This window comes from Sander lucioperca, chromosome 14 (genome assembly GCF_008315115.2).
Source record: "Sander lucioperca isolate FBNREF2018 chromosome 14, SLUC_FBN_1.2, whole genome shotgun sequence".
Lineage (NCBI taxonomy): Eukaryota > Metazoa > Chordata > Actinopteri > Perciformes > Percidae > Sander > Sander lucioperca.
The window spans coordinates 12,875,615-12,895,451 of NC_050186.1; the positions used below are offsets into that span (position 1 = coordinate 12,875,615).

At 41.4% G+C, this 19,837-nt stretch overlaps 2 protein-coding genes across 5 annotated transcripts in view; both read right to left on the reverse strand.

Annotated features, from left to right (window-relative positions):
* Positions 1-13,635, reverse strand: part of clip1b (CAP-GLY domain containing linker protein 1b) — a 36,730-nt gene extending 23,095 nt beyond the window's left edge. Inside the window, exons 1-11 of one of the 4 annotated variants that reach the window (XM_031301254.2) lie at positions 13,511-13,631; positions 10,277-10,351; positions 9,882-10,068; positions 6,996-7,376; positions 6,772-6,902; positions 6,295-6,419; positions 5,389-5,590; positions 4,231-4,428; positions 3,850-3,953; positions 3,642-3,702; positions 1,307-1,411 (exon numbers count right to left, since the gene is read on the reverse strand). In XM_031301254.2, coding sequence (XP_031157114.1) covers positions 1,307-1,411; positions 3,642-3,702; positions 3,850-3,953; positions 4,231-4,428; positions 5,389-5,590; positions 6,295-6,419; positions 6,772-6,902; positions 6,996-7,376; positions 9,882-9,990 — 1,416 coding nt within the window. In that variant the 5' untranslated portion in view covers positions 9,991-10,068; positions 10,277-10,351; positions 13,511-13,631. Of the gene's footprint in view, positions 1-1,306; positions 1,412-3,641; positions 3,703-3,849; positions 3,954-4,230; positions 4,429-5,388; positions 5,591-6,294; positions 6,420-6,771; positions 6,903-6,995; positions 7,377-9,881; positions 10,069-10,276; positions 10,352-12,956; positions 13,097-13,510 lie in introns of all 4 variants that reach the window. The other 3 variants (XM_035991565.1, XM_031301253.2, XM_031301256.2) reach the window with 3 other exon arrangements.
* A 788-nt stretch (positions 13,636-14,423) lies between these two features.
* LOC116051076 (hydroxycarboxylic acid receptor 2-like) lies at positions 14,424-15,871 on the reverse strand. Its single transcript, XM_031301320.2, has one exon. The coding sequence runs from the start codon at positions 15,664-15,666 to the stop codon at positions 14,674-14,676; it is 993 nt and encodes a 330-aa protein (XP_031157180.1). The 5' UTR covers positions 15,667-15,871; the 3' UTR covers positions 14,424-14,673.
* Between the last annotated feature and the right edge of the window lie 3,966 nt (positions 15,872-19,837).

A 19,837-nucleotide genomic window follows, 5' to 3' on the forward strand; every position in this document is an offset into this window, starting at 1 on the left:
AGATGGAATCCGCCAATGTTCGGCATTTTAACTTGATAAATGTATCAGTAAAGTAAAAGACTTACTGACTTACATGAGCATTTTATTATCAAAATCAATGAGTCGACTAATTGTTCCAGCTCAAAATGTACTAATTTTAATGCCTCGTGTATCTCTTTCATAGTATTGTCCTAATTATTTACTTAGTTATTTACATTTATAATTTTCAAAGTCAAGAATTTTGGCCTGTAAATCTCATATCATCCATCTAATATCCAAAAAAACTAAAATAAACCACACTTATTCTGAGTGGATACAATTGATTCATCGGAAAGAAAACTCCACTCCACAGGAGGACCGAAGCAAAGTTTCAACCCAACGGAGAATCTGGTGCAAGCCAGTCTTAGAGGGAGAAAGACAGGTCAAAGCTGGGACCTTCTGGTTAAAAGACCAAGAATAGTAGTGTTCTACATTTTTCTTATGGTCAATTAATCCCATGAAAAGAAAAAAAGCAACAGTGAATGTATCTACTAACAAGTATTACTTTGTATATATATCTTCTTTGTATATATATCTTCTTTGTATATATATCTTCTTCCTCTGTGCCAAAGAGCTCCATTGCTGTCCAAAAACAGTTGAAAGCCAAATTGTTGCACTGGGTGCCATGTTCCTTCATCATTTTGAACACATACACTGTAGAACACTTTGACTCAATCCCACACACACCGTCCTGCTGCCACAAATACTCACTAGAGCACCAAATGTGGCTTAATCCGCCGCTGAAAATAGTCCCCAACACGTGCATTATCTTTACTATGTTAAAAACTACAGTGGCCAGCTGTTTTAGATACTGAGCCTTTTCTTTAAAGAAAATATATGTTCATGAGCGGTTTTAAAGTTCTACATCTTTAGAAGGAAACAATGTATTCTGGTTTTGAGTGCAACCGATAGGAAAAGTAATAAAAGACAAACTAACACATGCTTGGTTTTGTTTTTTTCATGGGATTTGTTGAAGAAAAATGATGACCGACATCGTCAAAAGCACAGGCATTTCCAGACTCTATCAAACTAACTTTTGCATGTTGTGCGTGCACACATGCATAATTTTTAGTATGATAGAACTAGTTATTAGAAAAGCTCAAGGCCGATGTGATGTTAATGTCCCCATGTCGGGGCAATGAGAGAAGCAACTTGTGATAAATCTGACATTGCATAATGTTTGCACGCTGTGGTTCCTGCAATATATTCTGTGCCATCATTAATAAACCCAGTGGGGGGAAAAGCACATCACTCAGTCCTGCTGTGGGACTGGGACTGCCAGCATTACCCTAGTGTCCTCTAAATCCCTCTGGAGTTTTTCAGCTTTGGTCTTTTCAAAGAGCAGGCTCTGCTCAAGCTCCTTTATGTGGGCATGCTCCAGTCTGGACTGCATCTGTTAGTAAGAGAGAGCAGGAAGAGAAGGAGAACAAACACCAATGCAACACTGACATGCCAGCTTTGTGTGCCACACACAGAAGGAAGACAAGACTTTAAAGAGAAAGGCAGGCAAGTAAGAAAGCACTGAAGGGTTCCAGCATTTCAGTTACATCAGTTGGTTGTGAACAAAGGAAAAGCTTGACATTCTGCTCTGAGGAATATCAGGTGTTAAGTATTTCAATAATCTCATTCCAACTCTGAGATTCCTCATTTTTATTTCTCTTCTACTGACACTTGTTTGCTTGAATTCTTGAAGGACACTAATTTAGGCACTAATTCCCTCTGAAGAGTGAAGAAGATGCAGACAAGAGAGGAAGATGAAAGCAAGAAAGAAGACTGAAGGCGAGGCGAGACAAAAACAGCTTTCAAGAACAGGCATGTGGATGAAAAGCTGACGAGAGGATGGTCATGTATGAATTAAGCATGAATGAATAAATAAAAAGGAGCAGGAAAGACGTGTCTGAACAAAAAAACAAATTAATGATCTTGAAAGAGCGCAGGAAAAGGAAAAACCTAAGACAGAATGATTTATTTAATCATCAGGAAATGCAAAGCAATAGTAGCATTTAAAAGTCATATGACCAGAGCAAGTAAAAACAAAAGAGATCAAACTCAGGTGTCCATTACAAACGTGTATACAGGAGGGCTTAAAGGTTGACATTATCTAGAACTAACTAATGGTTATTTCAAATAAGTTAATCAACTATCCATCTAGTTTGTCAATAATTCACGCATGAATTTCACTAATAATTGCGCCTAAAATGTGAAACTTTTATAGCTGAAGTGAGTGAGAGAATATTTTTATTGAGAACCAGATTACTAGGAATGTCACGAGAACGGGTACATCGGTACCAACTCAGTACCAAAATTCTGAAAACGTGCTGGTACTCATTCTTCTACAGTGCCGTAGGATGCAATCCTTCCGAACCTGATGGGGGGCAGTACAGTATATACGCTTAACGTTACAAATGTTCTAGACTGCCGCCAAATGCTGAAGAAGAACAGGCTTCAGAGCAGCGAGCTATGGGGTCCAGAAGACGTTTTCTCCAGATTACATGGGAATCACACTCTCCTTGCCCCCTCCACTCCACACCAAAACAGAAAGTAAAAATTAAAAAAAAACACTGACACTGAAAGAAGAGTGACATGACACTGCCCCACCAAATGGTTAAATAAAGGAATTAATGTTAAAGTATTATTATTATTAGAGCTGGGAAATAAAATATCACAATATCTTTGACCAAATACATCAATATCGATATTGCATCAATATTGTAGAGTTGACTATTGGCCCTTCACAAAATATTTACACAATGACATTTTGTCATCAGTAATGTGGATATAATGACTAAGTGGTTAAAGGCAAATAATAAAACAGCTGAAACAGTCTGGTAAGTTCAGAAAATTACATCACTTTACTGTAACGTAGTAGCCTGACAAGCCAGACCCACATCAAGATGTTGGGTCTGGGAACTCACCATTGGCAGGGCTCAATCTGAGGGGCGGGATAAACGATTGTCTTTCAAATTCCCTCTGCACTCGTAGCCAACCAGAGCAATGCTAGTTGATAGATTCAACTGTTGCCGTATCCGGTCGGCAAAACTGAACACAGCTTCCTTTTTTAAGAATGACTTCAGTGTTTAACTCCAAGTCTTCCAGAGTCACGGCCAAAACCGTTTCGAAAGACTGCTGTTCGCCAGCAGCAACAGCCATCTTCTTTGTGTTCAAGTAGCAGCGAACCGTCACAACTCTGCCGTCATTATGTTAAGCCCACCCACCGACTCTATACATGATGTGATTGGCCTGACCAACCAAAATTTGTTTTTTCCAGCTTGCAAGCCAACGGAGAGTTGCTAGACTGACCCTGGCTGCAAATTACATTTGCTGCCGCTAGGGCGCGTCTAGATTTCTAGGCTAGTAATGTAGCCTTTAAAACCAGAAAAAGACAACACTATCATATAACGAGATCCAAAATTGAAGACGATATCTAGCCTCATATATAGATAGACATAATATCGATATATTGCCCAGCCCTAATTATTATTAGTTTCTTCTTTTATTTTTTTTAATATATAATGTGGTAATCGACTTTGGTATCGAGTATCGTGTACTTTTGTTGGTATCGGTGCCGACTACTAGATTGTTGGTCTCGGGACATCCCCACAGATTACATAACCACAAGTTACCTCCAGGTCTCCTCTGGTGATGCAGGCCTCTTCCACACTAAACTGGAGATCTTCCACTTTTCTGTCAAACAGAACAACCATAAAAGATTTCCTCCAACTGTACATATTATACCGTGACACATACAAACAATGTCACACCTGTTAACCACTGCTCGGACTTTATCCAGAAACAGATTCATGTGCAGGCTACAGGCAGAGTCCGACTCACCTCTTCTCCTCCTCCAGCTGGTTGAGCAGCTCCACTTTGTCTCGATCTGCTGCCTCGACCAGCGAACGCAGCTGATCCAGCTTTGCCTCCATCTCCACTGCATACTGTAAACACACAGAATGAAGAACACTTAGCGTGAGTTGACTTGGTGAATGTACACCAAACATTAAGAGTTGGTTCTGGCATTAACAGCACATTAAGCTCCAATCACCAACATTTAGACCACCTTTTTTTTTTTACCACTATGAATGACATTATCTTTAAAATGTTGTTTTTGGAATCTATTTTAAGTCTCCCTTTTTGTGCTAAATTGTCTTAATGCTTATTATTTGCCTGTGTTCTTGTTTGACTGCAGACAACAGACGTGTGCATGTATCTGACCTGATCCCGTCCTTTCCTCAGCACAACCATCTCCTGCTGCATCTCTCCTGCATGGCTCGTAACCTTGGCCACCTCACATCTCTCCAGGTCTCGCTCGGCTAGCAGCTGTTCGATGTGCTGCTGCTTCTCCTTCAGAGCCTCCTGCAGCGCTGTGGTGCCAGAGATCTTACGAGCGTACCGAGCAGATGTCTCTGTCAGCTGGAAAGTTACAGTGACAGATAGAGTCACATTTAAAAGTTTGTTGGTTGTCTGATACTGTTTCCTAGACCAAAATATAACAGCCAACCAAAAATAACAAAATCTCATTTAAACTTACTTTATTTAGTCAAAGAATGTACTAACTAGAATACAAAACAAGTCAATTTGCTGAGATACATTGATACCACAAACACAATATAGACAACTTATGTTCGTAGGGAGGAGGTCGGGTGGATTTTGGGGTTCAGATCCTGAGTTCCGCGGTAAAGATTGTGGTTCAGCTGGCTGATGGGAATGTCATTATTTTTGTATTTGTATTTAGTCATAAAACATTGGACAAGTTTAAGTTTTGACCTGATAGTGGCATTAGACAACAAGTCAGAGGATCACCCACGTTATAACTATTAATCTAATTCATTTTACAGCAATCCATCCAACATGTGTTGAGATATTTCACTCAAAATCACATTTGTGAACCTCATGGTTGCACGAGAGGAAAAGTCAGATGATCACTAAAGTCATTAGGATACACTGGTTGGGAACCGTGAATATCTGTTCAAAATGTTGTGCAAATTCATCAAGGAGATGCTGAGCTATTATACAGGATAAATGAAAAACGTTGACCTACTGGTGGTGCTAGATAAAAAGCCAGGGGATCAGCAAAGTCAGTAGGACTCAAGTTTCATGGCAGTAGGTGTAGAGATTTGACTGACATTTGCATGGCTAAACACAGTTAATGTATATTCAAATCATGCTGTAGTTGCCATTGAATGTTTTACAGTTTAATCTGCACATTTTGTGAGTTGACAAATCACGTAAGTGACTTATCACGTCGATAAAAAATGTAATTCAGGACACAAAAAACATGAAGATGAGTTTTCCACCTATGCATACAGAACTTCAACAACTTCAACATGTGCAGTCACAGAGTGTAGGTGAACAGCACAGAGTGAGTCTTACCAGTCCCGCTCGGCTGGGTTTGCCGCTGATGGAGGAGGTGGCGGAGCTGAGCGAGCTGATGGAGGAAGCACTCGGGCTCTTCTTGAGGGTGGACCTCCTCCGAGAGCTCTTCGATTTGGTCGTTGTGGTGCACGGGAAGCCGATCCGTGTCACCTTGTGGGCCGGAGCAAACAGACCATACCTGGGCATGCACTGAAAGTATCTGAGAGAAAACAACAGCACCAACTGAACCCTCAGCACTGACAGGTGGTTTAGGAACATGTTCTTTAAATTTCCATTCCACTCCATTATAAACAGAATACCAGCTGAGATCAGTTGCATTGTTTTTTTAACCAGGGCAGCAGTTTTCAGATTACATTATGTGCTTACATAATTGCGAAAGGGTTCTCCAATGTTTTCTCAGTTAGCCTTTTAAAATCATATCAGATTAGTAAACAGAATGATCTTTGGAGCATTGGATGAATTTGCCTGCAAGGTAGGCAATCTCTGCAGTGTGTGTATGATTGTGTGTGATTTGTATTATACTATCTGTTGCATAACAAATTGCCCCACTGGGGGACAAATAAAGTAACTTGAACTTGAACTTGGTTGCTGATAATGGGCAATGTAGATATTGCATTAAAGATCAGCCACTTCTTTCTACAACAGTCGAGAACCCTTTTGCAATTACGTAAGAACATAATGTAATCTGAAAACTGCTGCCCTGGTTAAAAAAACAATGCAACTGATCTCAGCTGGTATTCTGTCTGTAATGGAGTGGAATGAAAATTTCTAAGACCCCAAACTTTTCACATATACATACATATATATATATATATATATATATATATATATATATATATATATATATATATATATATATATATATATATACACACACACATGTCTTTTGCCAGTGGTCTTTACCTGGTCCCTGCTACAGCTCCATCATTCTTGCCAAGAGGTTCATCTAGTTCCACTCCACACCACTGTCCCTTCGCAAAGTCTGCCTCTCCCAGAAACCGCACTACTCCTGCCTTGTTACCACCAACCTACACGCACAAAAAAAAATTGTTGGACTCCAGTAACACAAAGTTAACACTTGGGACAGTTTGTAGTAAGCACATACTACCTTTTAATAATTAAATTACCTGGAGTGCAGTTTGGAAATAAACATTACTCTTTTACGCAAGAATATATCATCAGTTGATGCATTAAAATATATTACAGGAGCAAATTCTATTCAGATTTTATACCAGATGAACACTTGTTCTAGGATTGTTTTAGGATCAGAATACAAAAACTGTTCTTGCATGAGACCCATTGTTGAGAGAAACTGACTGTATGTTAATATAAGTATTCATTCTTCAGAGTACGTTAGTGATTCTACACCATGTTTCTTACCAGCACACGGTCTCCCAGCCTCAGCTCCCTCCTCTTCTTCATGGATTCGGTGTCTGAGACATTAGACACCGACTCGCTGGATGTGAGCATTCGGTTTAGTGCAGCACTCGTCTTTATGCCGGTGCCCTGAGCTGGACAAAAAAAAACGTCTTTATTTCACTGAAAAACAAACGTATGTATCGATGTTTTCTGTATTTTCACTGATATATGGTGCTGGATTTTACCAGTTGAGTTAGTGCCAGCGGGTGCAGACTCGCTTGTTGCTGAGGCTGCTGGGACTGGACTGGCCTGCCCCCCATTTGCCTCCTTCTCTGGCAGTGCAGTCTTGGATAGCTTTGAAGGCCGCGTGAATATCCCCTTCCCATCCTCACACTGGAAGTATCGGACCCCTGCCACAGACCCATCGTTCTTCCCAATAGGCTCATCCAGCACAATCCCCGCCCACTGCCCGGGAGCAAACTGCGTGCCCCCGATAAACTGCACGTAGCCGGCCTTGTTGCCGTTGACCCAGACCTTCTCTCCGACCTGGAAGTCCGTACTTCCATCTTGAGTAGGGGAGGTCACACTGCCGGGGGACTTCTCAGGAGGAACTGGCTTTGGAGCACCTGCAATCCCAATTATGCTTTATTAACCTCTATTCACTGCTTTTTACTATCAATCAAACAAGTCAGTTTAAATACAGTTTAGAAAAGTGTGTTTTAGCTGATGTTTACCTAGAAATTAAGTTTGTTAACAAGGTTGTTGTCATGGCACATAAACTCTGGCATGACATACTGTTCACAATACACACCGCTACTTCTGTCTTTACATTTAAACATCAGCTAAAACGACACAATTTACTGACTTGTATGATTTAATATCTCCTGGATAGATCAAAGAATACGGAACAAAATCAAAAATGTGACCAAGCGTGAGATGCAAACTTCCAGTGCTTGACAGTTTTCGATGCTTGGTGCTACAAGTACATTTTGGCTGTTAAAAGTACTGAGAATTAATATCCAGCTCAAACTTTCACTACATAAATATTGGTGAACTATGATAATACAAACAGCTTAAAGCTACATTGTGTAAGAATTTCTCCCATCTAGCGGTGAAATTCTATAAGACAACCAACTGAATATTACTTTCTAGCCCCTCCCATTCAGAGCGCGTTTTAACTCCTACGGTGGCCGAACCTGAAATGATCTCTTAGTATCGCCATCGTTTACACGCAGCTGTTCTAGCCATTCCAATATTAACTTTGGTCTTGTTGCTTTGCCTGTCGCGTTGTCGTTTTAATTCTCTTTTTCGCTTCCCTGGCAAGTAATCTCCCCCTGGCATTCGTCACGGTGCCACTGAGTGTAAGAGGGCGAAAGGCGGAGGTATGTCCCTCATTGGCTAATGTATTTTAAAGATGGAGGCGCAACACGGTGGCCGTCATTCGAGCGACTCGCTCGTATGTATTCTGAACTATTCTAAATGGCAGATTCTACGCTTATGAGAATACTTTGATTAGTTGGTGGAAGTAATTACACATGAATGAGCACATATTTGTGAAAGAACAAAGGGGTTTTTGCTAAGAATCAACTAAAAAAATGACACAATGTAGGTTTAAGAATGATCATTTTTAATCTCTATAAAAAAAAACAATCTTTGAATCCCTCAAACCCAGAAATCCATGTTTTTGTTTGCCCTCCTGTTCACATAGACGTCGGAGGATAAGGTCCATAAAGTACCCTTCAACAGTTGCTTGCTGATTAAAGGATGGACTCTGTAATCAGATTGGCACCCTGCTGTGGTTTAAAGCGGCCATTGGTCACTCAGAGCAAACAGCACAACACACCTTTAGTTTTCAAAGCTGCATGATATTGCCTTTGCTTATAGGGTCATTTTTAAACACAAATGTGATCTTGTGTTGTCCTGTTCTGTTGCATGTCTGTACTAAAATACTCATCACATCCTCCACTAATACTTTCTCCAATATATTATAGCGCTTCTCGATTATGGCAAAAATCAACAATCACGGTTATTTAGGTCAATACTGAAATCACAATTATTTAACGCGATTACTCACTGATGTTTGGACAGATGTTGCATTTATTGAATTTAAAAAACGATGAAACAGTTCAAGGTGCTGTAGGTAGGATAGCGAAGATCCAGGACTTAGCCAAAAAAATTGAACATCAACAACTTCTCAGTCCCTCCCCCCTTTCTGCTAAAGCCCAAAACGGTCTCCTAAGTCCCTCCCCCCAAAAGGGAGAATGAATGCGTGTGCATGAGCAGTGATTGACACGCCCCGGCCCTGATTGGTGCATCTGAACAATTAGACACGCCCCCTGGCCCTGATTGGTGCATCTGAACAGGGAGCTGTGGATTTTTGCAAATCACACTACAGGCTGTAGGTGGAGCCAGAGGAGCTGGATTTATTTTTAAATGACCTGCTTCATGTAGTTCTACTGGAACATAGTAGCCTGGGTAAACCCTGACGAACTTCCGGCAAATTTGAGATTTGCTCTGCAAGTCAGTCTGGCTAAGAGCCCATTCAAACCCAGTTCCAATGTCCCCAAAATCGAGGCACCAATCACAACCTTTGAGGCGGGCTTTACGCGACGACGATAGCGCAGCGACGGCAATCAGCTTTTTGTTTACATTCAACATGACGGCTACCGAAGCGCAGCGTCCCCCGGATCGTTGGTCTGATTGGTTGGACTATACAATTGCGCCCAGAGGCATTTGAGCAGCGTCCGTTGGTGACGCCCCTTTGGAAATGAACTGTCAATGAACCTTCCCCAGACCCACTCTCAGTTACAAGGGTCTGGTGTCAACCAGGCTAGGAACATAGGGTCAGTTTCAGCAAATATGACAGAAAGTTAGTTTTATAATACTTACCTACTGCACCTTTAAACAAATCAACAGTGAAAATACCTTGAACTGTGAAATTTCCCTTAACACTTTTCTGGTGTTTTTTTTAACTCAAAACTTGCAAAACGTAATGTGCAAAATAATCTTTTTTCTCGATTACTCCGTTTTTTGATCGTTAGGAGCCAAAATCGTACTCACGATTAAAATTTGATTAAGTGTACAGCCCGAATGTATTATTATTAGTATTTAAATAATTTCTCGGTCCTTACCAGAGGTCGGCGACGTCTTTGATGGCGCCACAGATGGACGAACTATTTTGCTGGGGGGTTTGAGCCCGCTGGCCTTGCCTGGTGTACTCATGGCTCCTTGTTTGTCCATGGGTAGGGTTGGCCTGACCGCCGTGGGGGACTAGGCCTTCCCCACCACCCCAAAAAGTCTCAATGTGATGGAAGGGAACTGGAAAACAAATGAAAAAGTCCCTCGAATCAGTTGAAATATATACATTATGGTAGAAAAGTACACAAATCAGCAATAGGAGCTGGTATAAAAACAAACAAGAGTACTTCCATGTTTTATTCTATTAACTGTAAGTAACGTATTGCTGCCAACCACTTGCAGAAACTCATTACACAGTTGATATTTACCCAATATTTGTCATACATACCTTATTCGTGCTCGGTAGTTGTAAGAAGGAATCTGCGATCATGTAATGACAAACAGTGACTCAAATATATAAAACCTACATGGAAGATAGAAAGGTGGCTGTGATGGGTCACTTATCAAGCAATTATTTTACTTATCCATTAACCTGCTGGTTATTTTCCATTAATTAATCAATTCATTAATGTACTAATTAATTATAGTTTGGGCTATTAAAGAGTGAAAATTGTCAACTGCAATGACAGTTTCCTTGTTTTGTCCAACCTACTGTCCAAAAACCCAAAGATATTTAAAGTGCTCATATTATGCTCATTTTCAGGTTCATGATTGTATTTAGAGGTTGTACCAGAATAGGTTAATGTGGTTTAATTTTCAGAAAACACCATATTGTTGTTGTACTTCACATTGCTGCAGCTCCTCTTTTCACCCTGTGTGTTGAGCTCTCTGTTTTAGCTACAGAGTGAGACCTCTCACTGCTGTAACATCTTTGTTGGGAGTCGCACATGCTCAGTAGCTAGGTAAGGACTACTAGCCAGTCAGAAGCAGAGTATGAGGGCGTGCCCTGACAGTACCTAGGTAAGGACTACTAGCCAGTCAGAAGCAGAGTATGAGGGCGTGCCCTGACAGTAGCTAGGTAAGGACTACTAGCCAGTCAGAAGCAGAGTATGAGGGCGTGCCCTGACAGTAGCTAGGTAAGGACTACTAGCCAGTCAGAAGCAGAGTATGAGGGCGTGCCCTGACAGTACCTAGGTAAGGACTACTAGCCAGTCAGAAGCAGAGTATGAGGGCGTGCCCTGACAGTAGCTAGGTAAGGACTACTAGCCAGTCAGAAGCAGAGTATGAGGGCGTGCCCTGACAGTAGCTAGGTAAGGACTACTAGCCAGTCAGAAGCAGAGTATGAGGGCGTGCCATGCTAGCAGCTAGGTGAGCATTATAACGTGTGTTACAAAGTGACCACGTTTGTCTCTGAAGTAAAGGCTGGACTACAATAGAGCTGTTTGGAGCAGTTTGTGAACAGTGTTTTCTGTTGGAGATGGTAAGTCCCTTTGGGGTGGACTTTGGGCTTTTTCACTTTGTAAACCTATAACATGCACAAAAAAGATATATAACACAATAAAGGAAAGGGAAAAAGCCAAAAAGCATAATAGGATCACTTTAAATTCTAATGATACAGATCAATATTTTGTACCTAATTTAAACTACAGTACAGCTCTTTTCATTTTAAAAAGATATTTTTATATTTTATACCCAACCCACTGTTGATTACAGCTGTTTATTATCACCCATGTAATAAATGTGATGTCCTGCTGACCGTGTGTACCGTTTCACTCTGTAACGTCTTGACTCTAAATGTCAGATTTTCCACCTCAGACACATTCCTTTCTCTGCAGGTCTTTGACTGTAGGTGTTTGGCAGAGACGGCTTCGAACGTTATAAAGAATCTTTGGTGTTGGGCAGCATACTGACTGACCACGCATTTTATTCATAAAGCAAGTGATTCACTGAGAACAACAAGGTCAATACAGATATTTTGTTTCACACAGTAAAGACTGTTTCAACCTAGCACGCTCTACACTTAAAGAGTACTCCACAGATTTAGCATCCAATGACGCTGTCATATTCTAAATGGACAGTTTCAAAAAAATGATCAAATCGAAGCAGCAGAACCACAGGCATTCCCCTACCATTATAAGGTTTAGGTGCAGCTCCCAATGGACCTTTTTCACAGCAGACATTTGGACTTGTCATAGTAGGAAAAGCACAGCTGAAATTGATAACCTTAACGATGGCTCAATTCCATCAAGTGTCCCAGTGAGATATTTCAGTGAGTCAGCATGTACAATACCAGGACCTCTCCTAAGAGGAATGCAGCCATCATTAATGGATTATTATATTATTGGAACATGTCTGCTGTGAAAAAGGTCTATAATGTATGTAGTTGGTCCCCAGTGGACTTCTTTAGCAAGTTTTGTCTTTAATTATCTTATCTATCTATCTATCTATCTTTTTCAACGTTTTAGACACAGATATGGGAATAATTATAATAGTGGTCCTAAATGATGTGAAATTGCATTTTTTTTTTTTTGAAAAACGTGGCATTTTCTTAAGGGAGGACCCCTAAACCCCCCTATATCAAATACGTGCGGTCTATGTCTTCCACAAGCCGAGGGAAAACACTGGAACCAGTTATGTTTTTGTTTTTTTATTCCTTGTTAAAATCTGGTGCTTACATGATGGGCTTACATCTACAAACATATGATTTCTGTAGATTAAACTACCCAACAGCATATAAAAGCGTTAAAATGAGCACAACCTTAAACATCAACAGCAGGAAGATGTAACATTAATGCAGCAGGAATATTAATCGAGAAAGATCATATATATATATATATATAAATAAATAGTAAAACACAGGGACAGGGAATACAGACATTTAAGGTTTTGAATGGAGGACTTCTACTTGTAGTGGAGTATGTTCAGTGTGGTTTTAGTTAAGGATCTGAATACTTCTTCCACCACTGACAGTGTTGCAGGTATTTTTGAAAATTACCATCAAATAAAAATGAGATATTAATGTCTTATTTTTTGCACCTAACAGTTAACGGTAGCACAGAAGAAAGGGTATGTTTCAATCCCATGCAATGAGCAGGTAACATGAGAGGTCTTGTCTGCTGAAACATTACCTCAACACTGCTCCCTCCCTCCCTCCGCCCAGCCGGTGCTGCCAGACCAAAATAACAAGCACACCTAGAGCTATCAAATCCCGTCCTGTGGCTCCCCTATCTCTGGGAGCATCTCAGTCTACCACTTCTTTGTCTTTAGCCTTACACGATCAGATATCAACCATAAATAAATAACTGCTGATGCATGGTTAGCTACATGACAAACATGATGAGACTGACCTGTGTTGTTCGTGTCTGGGATGGGCTCATTCTACTTGCTGCATCTCTGGAGCTAGTAACTTAGGCGTGAGCACTTTTTTTTCCTAAATATCCTAAGTTACGCATTTCATTTAGGATACTTTAATCAAGCATGTTATCGGACGGATTAAAGTTATTCCTTGATGTCATAGCTTTGGCCCCTCTTGGAATGCGCTCCAACTGCCAAAGCTATAAGCTAGCTTCAGATTAGCATAACACATTTACTGGGGTTGAGGTAAAAACTAACGCCTTACTAAGGGGATATTAAAGCTAAATAAAAGCAGAAAGGTGTGTAAAAAGTTGCCGTGGAAGCTTACTTGGTCTCTGTTGATGAATTGAGTCTCAGTAAAGGGTGCCGTGGGTGGTGCTGCGTATCTTTACACCGTTACATGTTTTTCCAGCCCAGCCCCAGCCTGACGTCACCTTGGCAACTAATGCTGCCTTCACGTACCAAACCGTAAACTCGATCATCCGAGCGCCACATTTTAAAATACGATTTATCGACTCGGAAAAGACACAAACACAAAAGGAAAATTGCAGTTATATGTGATTTATGTTGGTTACTATAATGCTAAATGTTTTTATTGCAAACCAAATGTTACAGGATACAAGACTGGAAATGTGCGAAAATATATGTACATAGATGACAAGACAGAACATTTAAAAATGCACTGTTCTTACCCTAGAAATAAAAAGGATTAATTTAAATTTATTTGTTTGTTTTTTCACATTGTTGAAATTCCCTGTATGCTCGTAATCCACATGGACTCAGGTATGACATTAAACTTTTCAGTAAGTGTATGCTGTTAATTGACAGTTAGACAACAGCACATGGTGGCAGAAACTCAGTGTCTGCTGTCACAGTGGATGATTGACAATTGAAAGTATTATATGAACTACCATACCATGAAAAAGTGGATATACGGATACACTTTACTACGTAGCTACATAAGAGTGGCATGACACTGTCATGAACGTGTCGTAAACATTATAAACAAGTCATAAACGTTTATGACATAATTCTTCTTTTAGTAAGTGTCCCATCGGTTTTTGTCATGACAAGTTAGAGTTAGGTTTAGAGTTCATGTGTTCATGACTGTCATGTCACTCTTATGTAGATACCTTCAAGTACAGTGTTACCAGATATACACACACAAAACATCCCATATTCCACAAGCATTTGCAGTGCATATTTGACAAGGTCACCTTGCAATTTAAGATATTTTTTTTTCTCCAGTCAATGGCTTACGATTACTCTCACAGGGTTTTCTGTAATATGTATACAAGTACACAGCGCTAAACTCCTATTTTTAGGTGGGTACTTTTGTAAGCAGAAAGCAAAATGTCTTTTCTACATTTTACTTTTTGTTATAAACTAGGATAACAGTAATTCTATCAGTAGCCAGGCCTTTAACATGCACTATGCATTCATTAAGAGTATCCCTGCAATGTTAGAAAGGGAACGCAATAACACCTGGCTTCAATCCCTTCTACCATCAATGGTGGAAATGTCATTCTCATTCGAATCTGTCTGATTTTTGTTGCCGCTCCTTCTCAGCAGTTTATTCAGGAGCTTGTTGAAAGTGCCAGTGAAGGCAGGGCTCGAGAAATAATAGACGAGAGGGTTGAGGACGCTGTTGAAGTAGGTGAAACACACTGAAGTGTAGAATGCCAAGTTGGCTTCTTGGAAGTATTTGCATTCATGATACCATACCTTGAGGATCCAGACAGCTACGCGTGATATAGTGCTGGGAACGAAGCAGATAATAAAAATTAAAGCCACAGCCAAGACAAACCGAACGGCCCGTTTGATTTTCCCCTGTTTGTCCACTGTCCTGTTCCTCAGCTGCCACGTAATTCTGAAGGTGCAGAAAGCGACGATTACAGCGGGCAGGAAAAACTGGGTCATGTAGAAAGTGTTGTGCCAAGTGAAGAGAGGACTGAAGTCCATGCAGATGTTGAAACTCTCACACTGTGTATGGTTGTTATTGTAAAAGAAGTGCTCACTGCCAAGAAGATATCCAGTGGCAAGAAAAATCAGAACCCAGATACCAAGGGAGACCCAGAGAGCGTAGCTGATACCCATTCGGTTGATCCGGTTCAGCGGGTGGACAATCTTTAAGTAACGGTCAACAGCCACGGCCGTGAGGAAAAAGATCCCTGCAGCGCGGTTGGTTGCCAGCAGAAAAAGCAGGATACGACACGGGACATCACCGTACAGCCAGTTCTTTCCACGCCTGTAGTAGTCGGCCCTGAAAGGTAGGCAGAACATCACAATGGAGTCGGCGACAGCCAGGTGAGCGAGGTACACAGAGTTGGGCTTCCATGTGTCCATGTGAAAGACGAACATCCACAGGGCGACAATGTTTCCCATCAGTCCAAACATGAACTCCAAGATCAGTATTGGAGGCAAAACGTAGTCGAGCATGGGCGACTCGAAGGCGCAGCACACGTCTGAAGAAGTGAGATTCATGTTTTGAATGGTCAGTGAAGCACAACACCAACCTGCTGCTCTATACAGTGTCAACACAGATATGCTGTAGCAGGTGGCTTCTTTAGAAGGGAATCATCTTTCCATTCATGCAAACGATTCTTGGACAAACATGTAAATTCACCAATGAAGCACTGTGTTATCTGTGGGGATCTGGTATTGACCCAGAAGAGCATGGAAACAACTGTAAATGTTATCTGTCTGGGGAGTGTGTCTTCATTATAAAACCATTATGCAGGGGAGAAATCATAGGTGTGATTGGCAAAGGACAAAAAAGCAGGAAAATATACGCCGCACCCAAGATGCTGTGACCCCCATTGTTTTTTCAAATGCAATGAAATTGAATGAAACACCCAAAATTCAATGACAGTAATCATCAATTATTACTTGCATAGAACGTTGTATGCAGGGGTTACTTATTTTTTTTAAATAAACCATTAAATGGCACTTTCTGGAGAGTTTTGTGCAAAGAAATGGAGAAATCGAGTCTTACATGATATGTGCAAAACTGCAAGGTTAAGAGCCTATACTTTGCATTGTTGTAGTATCAACGGGTATTAGGGCATTTAGCATTTACATTACTGTTAATCAGTCATCCCTTGATTACACATTGCATTACCTACCATTTTGAGGGTAAAAGACAATTCCTGCATTCTGATACATTTTTAGGCACCAATTTATGGTAAAAATGTCAATATTTATTGCAAGGAAATCACAAAATTCTGGTGGCAGGAAACAATTCAAAATACAAAATATAAAATATAACTAGAACTGCAAGCAGTTATGACGGGGCCCAAGCCACCCACGCCAGTCGCCCCCGACGCCCCGGGGGAGCGCGCGAAAGTGGAACCCGAAGCCGGGCGGCGGGGAGGCAAACGTCGCTAAACGTCGAGAGGCGCGAGCCGCGACGTCTGCGGTACGTCGCCGTTGAAAACGTAGCGGTCAATGGTTCACCTCCACGCGTGTACGGACCACCTTTAAGAATGCTCTACAACAAACAAACTTTTTAACCCCCCTGACCGCAGGAGATAGCAGAGAGAAATGAGAGAGTGACCGAGAGGGTGGAGGGGGGAGGCAGGCGTGGTGGTTGAAGGAGCAGGGGAGGTGCTCAAGTTGTTGCAAATGCGTCATAGGCGCCGATTTATGTTTTCCTCCGTGGGTGCTTCGTGGGAAATTAAGCATCAATGCCACCGACATAACCAATCACGCTATGACAGACGCTCCACTTAGCACCAACTGCAATGTTTAATTGCACGGTATCGCCGCCTATGAATGGTGTTGATATTGGATTTAAAAAGTGAGAGAAAAGAGTTACATTTGTCCACTGTGAAGGTTGTAGAAACTTTGTCAGGTGGGTTAAGAAGTTTATTTATTGTAAAAAACCAAAGTTGCATGCAAAAATGAAAACCAAAACCTAACGGTAGGAGGCAAACATCAGTAAATATTGAGATGTGTGAGCTGCAAGGTCTGTGGTACATTTCCATTGCAAATATCCCATTAAAATTGAGTAAAAGGGCCAAAACATGTATACGTTGATTATAGCGCCCCCTAATGGCCGATCTTCGCCAAATTTGGTACTGAGCCTCAGAGCCGCGTGCCGAACGAGCACCACAAGTTTCGTGGTGATTGCTTTTACCGTGGCAGAGATATTGCATATGCAAATTTTCCCATTTAAATGCATTGAGTCATTGGCCAAAACAAATAAACGTTGCTTATAGCGCCCCCTAAAGGCCGATCTTCGCCAAATTTGGTACAGCGCCTCAGAGCCACATGCCGAACGAGCACCACAAGTTTCGTGGTGATTGCTTTTACCGTGGCAGAGATATTGCAATTGCAAATTTTCCCATTTAAATGCATTGAGTCATTGGCCAAAACAAATAAACGTTGCTTATAGCGCCCCCTGAAGGCCAATCTTCGCCAAATTTGGTACAGAGCGTCGTAGTGGCATGTTGAACAAGGATCCCAAGTTCCTTGCTGATAACTTTTAATTTGGCCGAGATATGATATGATACGTGTGTGGTAGCTAGCTATGAAAATTTGTTTGGTCGTCAAATGCGCATACTTTAACGTAGCAAAATTCCTTGAGTAACTTTTGGTCAGGTCCATCTGGAGATGCTACCTACCAGGTTTCGAGCTGATCCGTCGCACGGCCTAGGACGAGTTCGAAAAAGTTGGTTTTGCGCATTGCGCGATTTTGCGAAAAAGATTTTAAGCAAAAATGGGCGTGGCCTATATCATGTGATTCAGCTTGATTCAAGGAACACGTGGATGTATGGTTTTCTAATGTGCGATGTGTAATGTGGGAGATAAAGGCAAAAAAACATTATAGCGCCACCTAGTGGTCCACATGTGTAATTTTTGGTAGGTGTGGTCCATGACCCATTGTCTATCTACCCTGTAAATTTAAAGTTGTTCACATTAGTGTAAGTGGTGAATCTAGACTTGGGTCCCATAGGCCACGCCCACTTTGACCCCTCAGTACCCCACTCTAGACATGGCCTCAAAAGTGTCCCTAGATGGTGCCCATCAAATTTTGTAAAAATCAGATGAGCCGTTCATGAGATATAAACTTTTTGTACTTGTAGCGCCCCCTAGTGACCAATCTTCGTAAAACGCGTGGGGCACCTCCAGAGGGTCATGGCAAACAAGAATCTAAAGTTTGGCGTTGATAGCATTTATTTTGGCCGAGATATGGCAAAGTTGGTGTTTTCATAGTTAGCTACACAAATTTGTTCGTGCGTAATATGCGCAATTTTTGTCCTATCAAAATTCTTTTTATTAACTTTTTGTCAGGTCGGTCTGGAGATGCTACGGTCCAAGTTTCGTGCAGATCGGTCGCACGGTCTAGGAGGAGTTCGAAAAAGTAGGTTTTTGATAAATTGCGATTTTTCACGCATAAAAGTCTAGGCGGAAATGGGCGTGGCCTATATCACGTGATTCAGTTGGATCCAGGGAACACGTGGATATATGGTTTTTAAATGTGAGGTGTACGGTGTGGGAGTTATAGGGCCAAACGCGTTTTTTCTGCTATAGCGCCACCTAGTGGTGGAAGTGGGTGAATGTTTGTGCCTGAGGTCCTTGCGGCGTTTGGGACTAGTCCTGAAAACGGCAACCCCCCACCATGTACGGTTTAGGCTGTAGTCGGAGTTTTACGCGGAGAAGAATAATAATTATGATGAAAAATCAGTAGAAAAACAATAGGGTTCTACAGCCCTGCTGTACGAACGGCATAGCTTTGCTATTGCCGGTTCTTACAGACTCGGGCTTGGACCCCTAATTATATTCAGTAGTCCAGTAAGGGGCCTTTCACATCCGGGACATGGGCCGGATACGACAACACTTGACCCTAAAGTCCAGTTGTTTAATTAGCATGAACAGGGCTTTATGGTAACTTTTTTTCCCCAAGGAGCACATTTTGCTCCCAAGTTGAAAAATTTAGGATTGACTTAGGCTACTTAATCAGTGACGTTGAATTAGAGCTTAGATCGGCCCAAAAAATCAAGCCCGAACCTACCCGAGCCCGAGCACGTTGTGTCCGAGCCCGGCCCGGCCCGAAACATTAACTGTAATTATGAGCCCGAGCCCGATTTAAACCCGACAATTTTTTAATACGTGGGCCGTTATTACTGACGTTCTCAACTACAATTCAGAGTTGTTTGAACTACAGAAATCTGGTTAGAATAATACAACAAGGACGAAGCATGTAAACTGCGCTGTTTGTTTAGAAAGGAACGGATCGCAAGTGGATCCGAGTGAAGAAACGTAAAAAAAAAATAGAAACAATGATGAACAACATATTGTTGTCACTGCCCACGACTTGTTTAAACTGCTTCCATACCTCCGACTTTCCTCCATACTTGCTCAAAGTTAATTCTCCTGTTTTTCTTTTTTTCTTTACATCTTCAAGCTCCCGGTGTGATGCGTGCGAGAGGAGGAGACTCCGCGCATGACACGTGCTGCATTTTGTAACTGCAGCCTAACTTTTGTACACATTTGTTACTTTTATATAGCCTATATATATATATTTATAATATTTCTGATTATGGCATAGCTATCTCCCCACCCAAATAGGATAATAAGGTAATGGATAAAAAAAAAAAAAAAAAATTGCTTGATCAAGGGTCCGGCCCGGCCCGAGGATGTGGCGGAAAAT

Bases quoted from the DNA above. Each gene is read 5' to 3' on its own strand.
- LOC116051076 (XM_031301320.2), bottom strand. From the start codon at position 15,666: ATGAATCTCACTTCTTCAGACGTGTGCTGCGCCTTCGAGTCGCCCATG.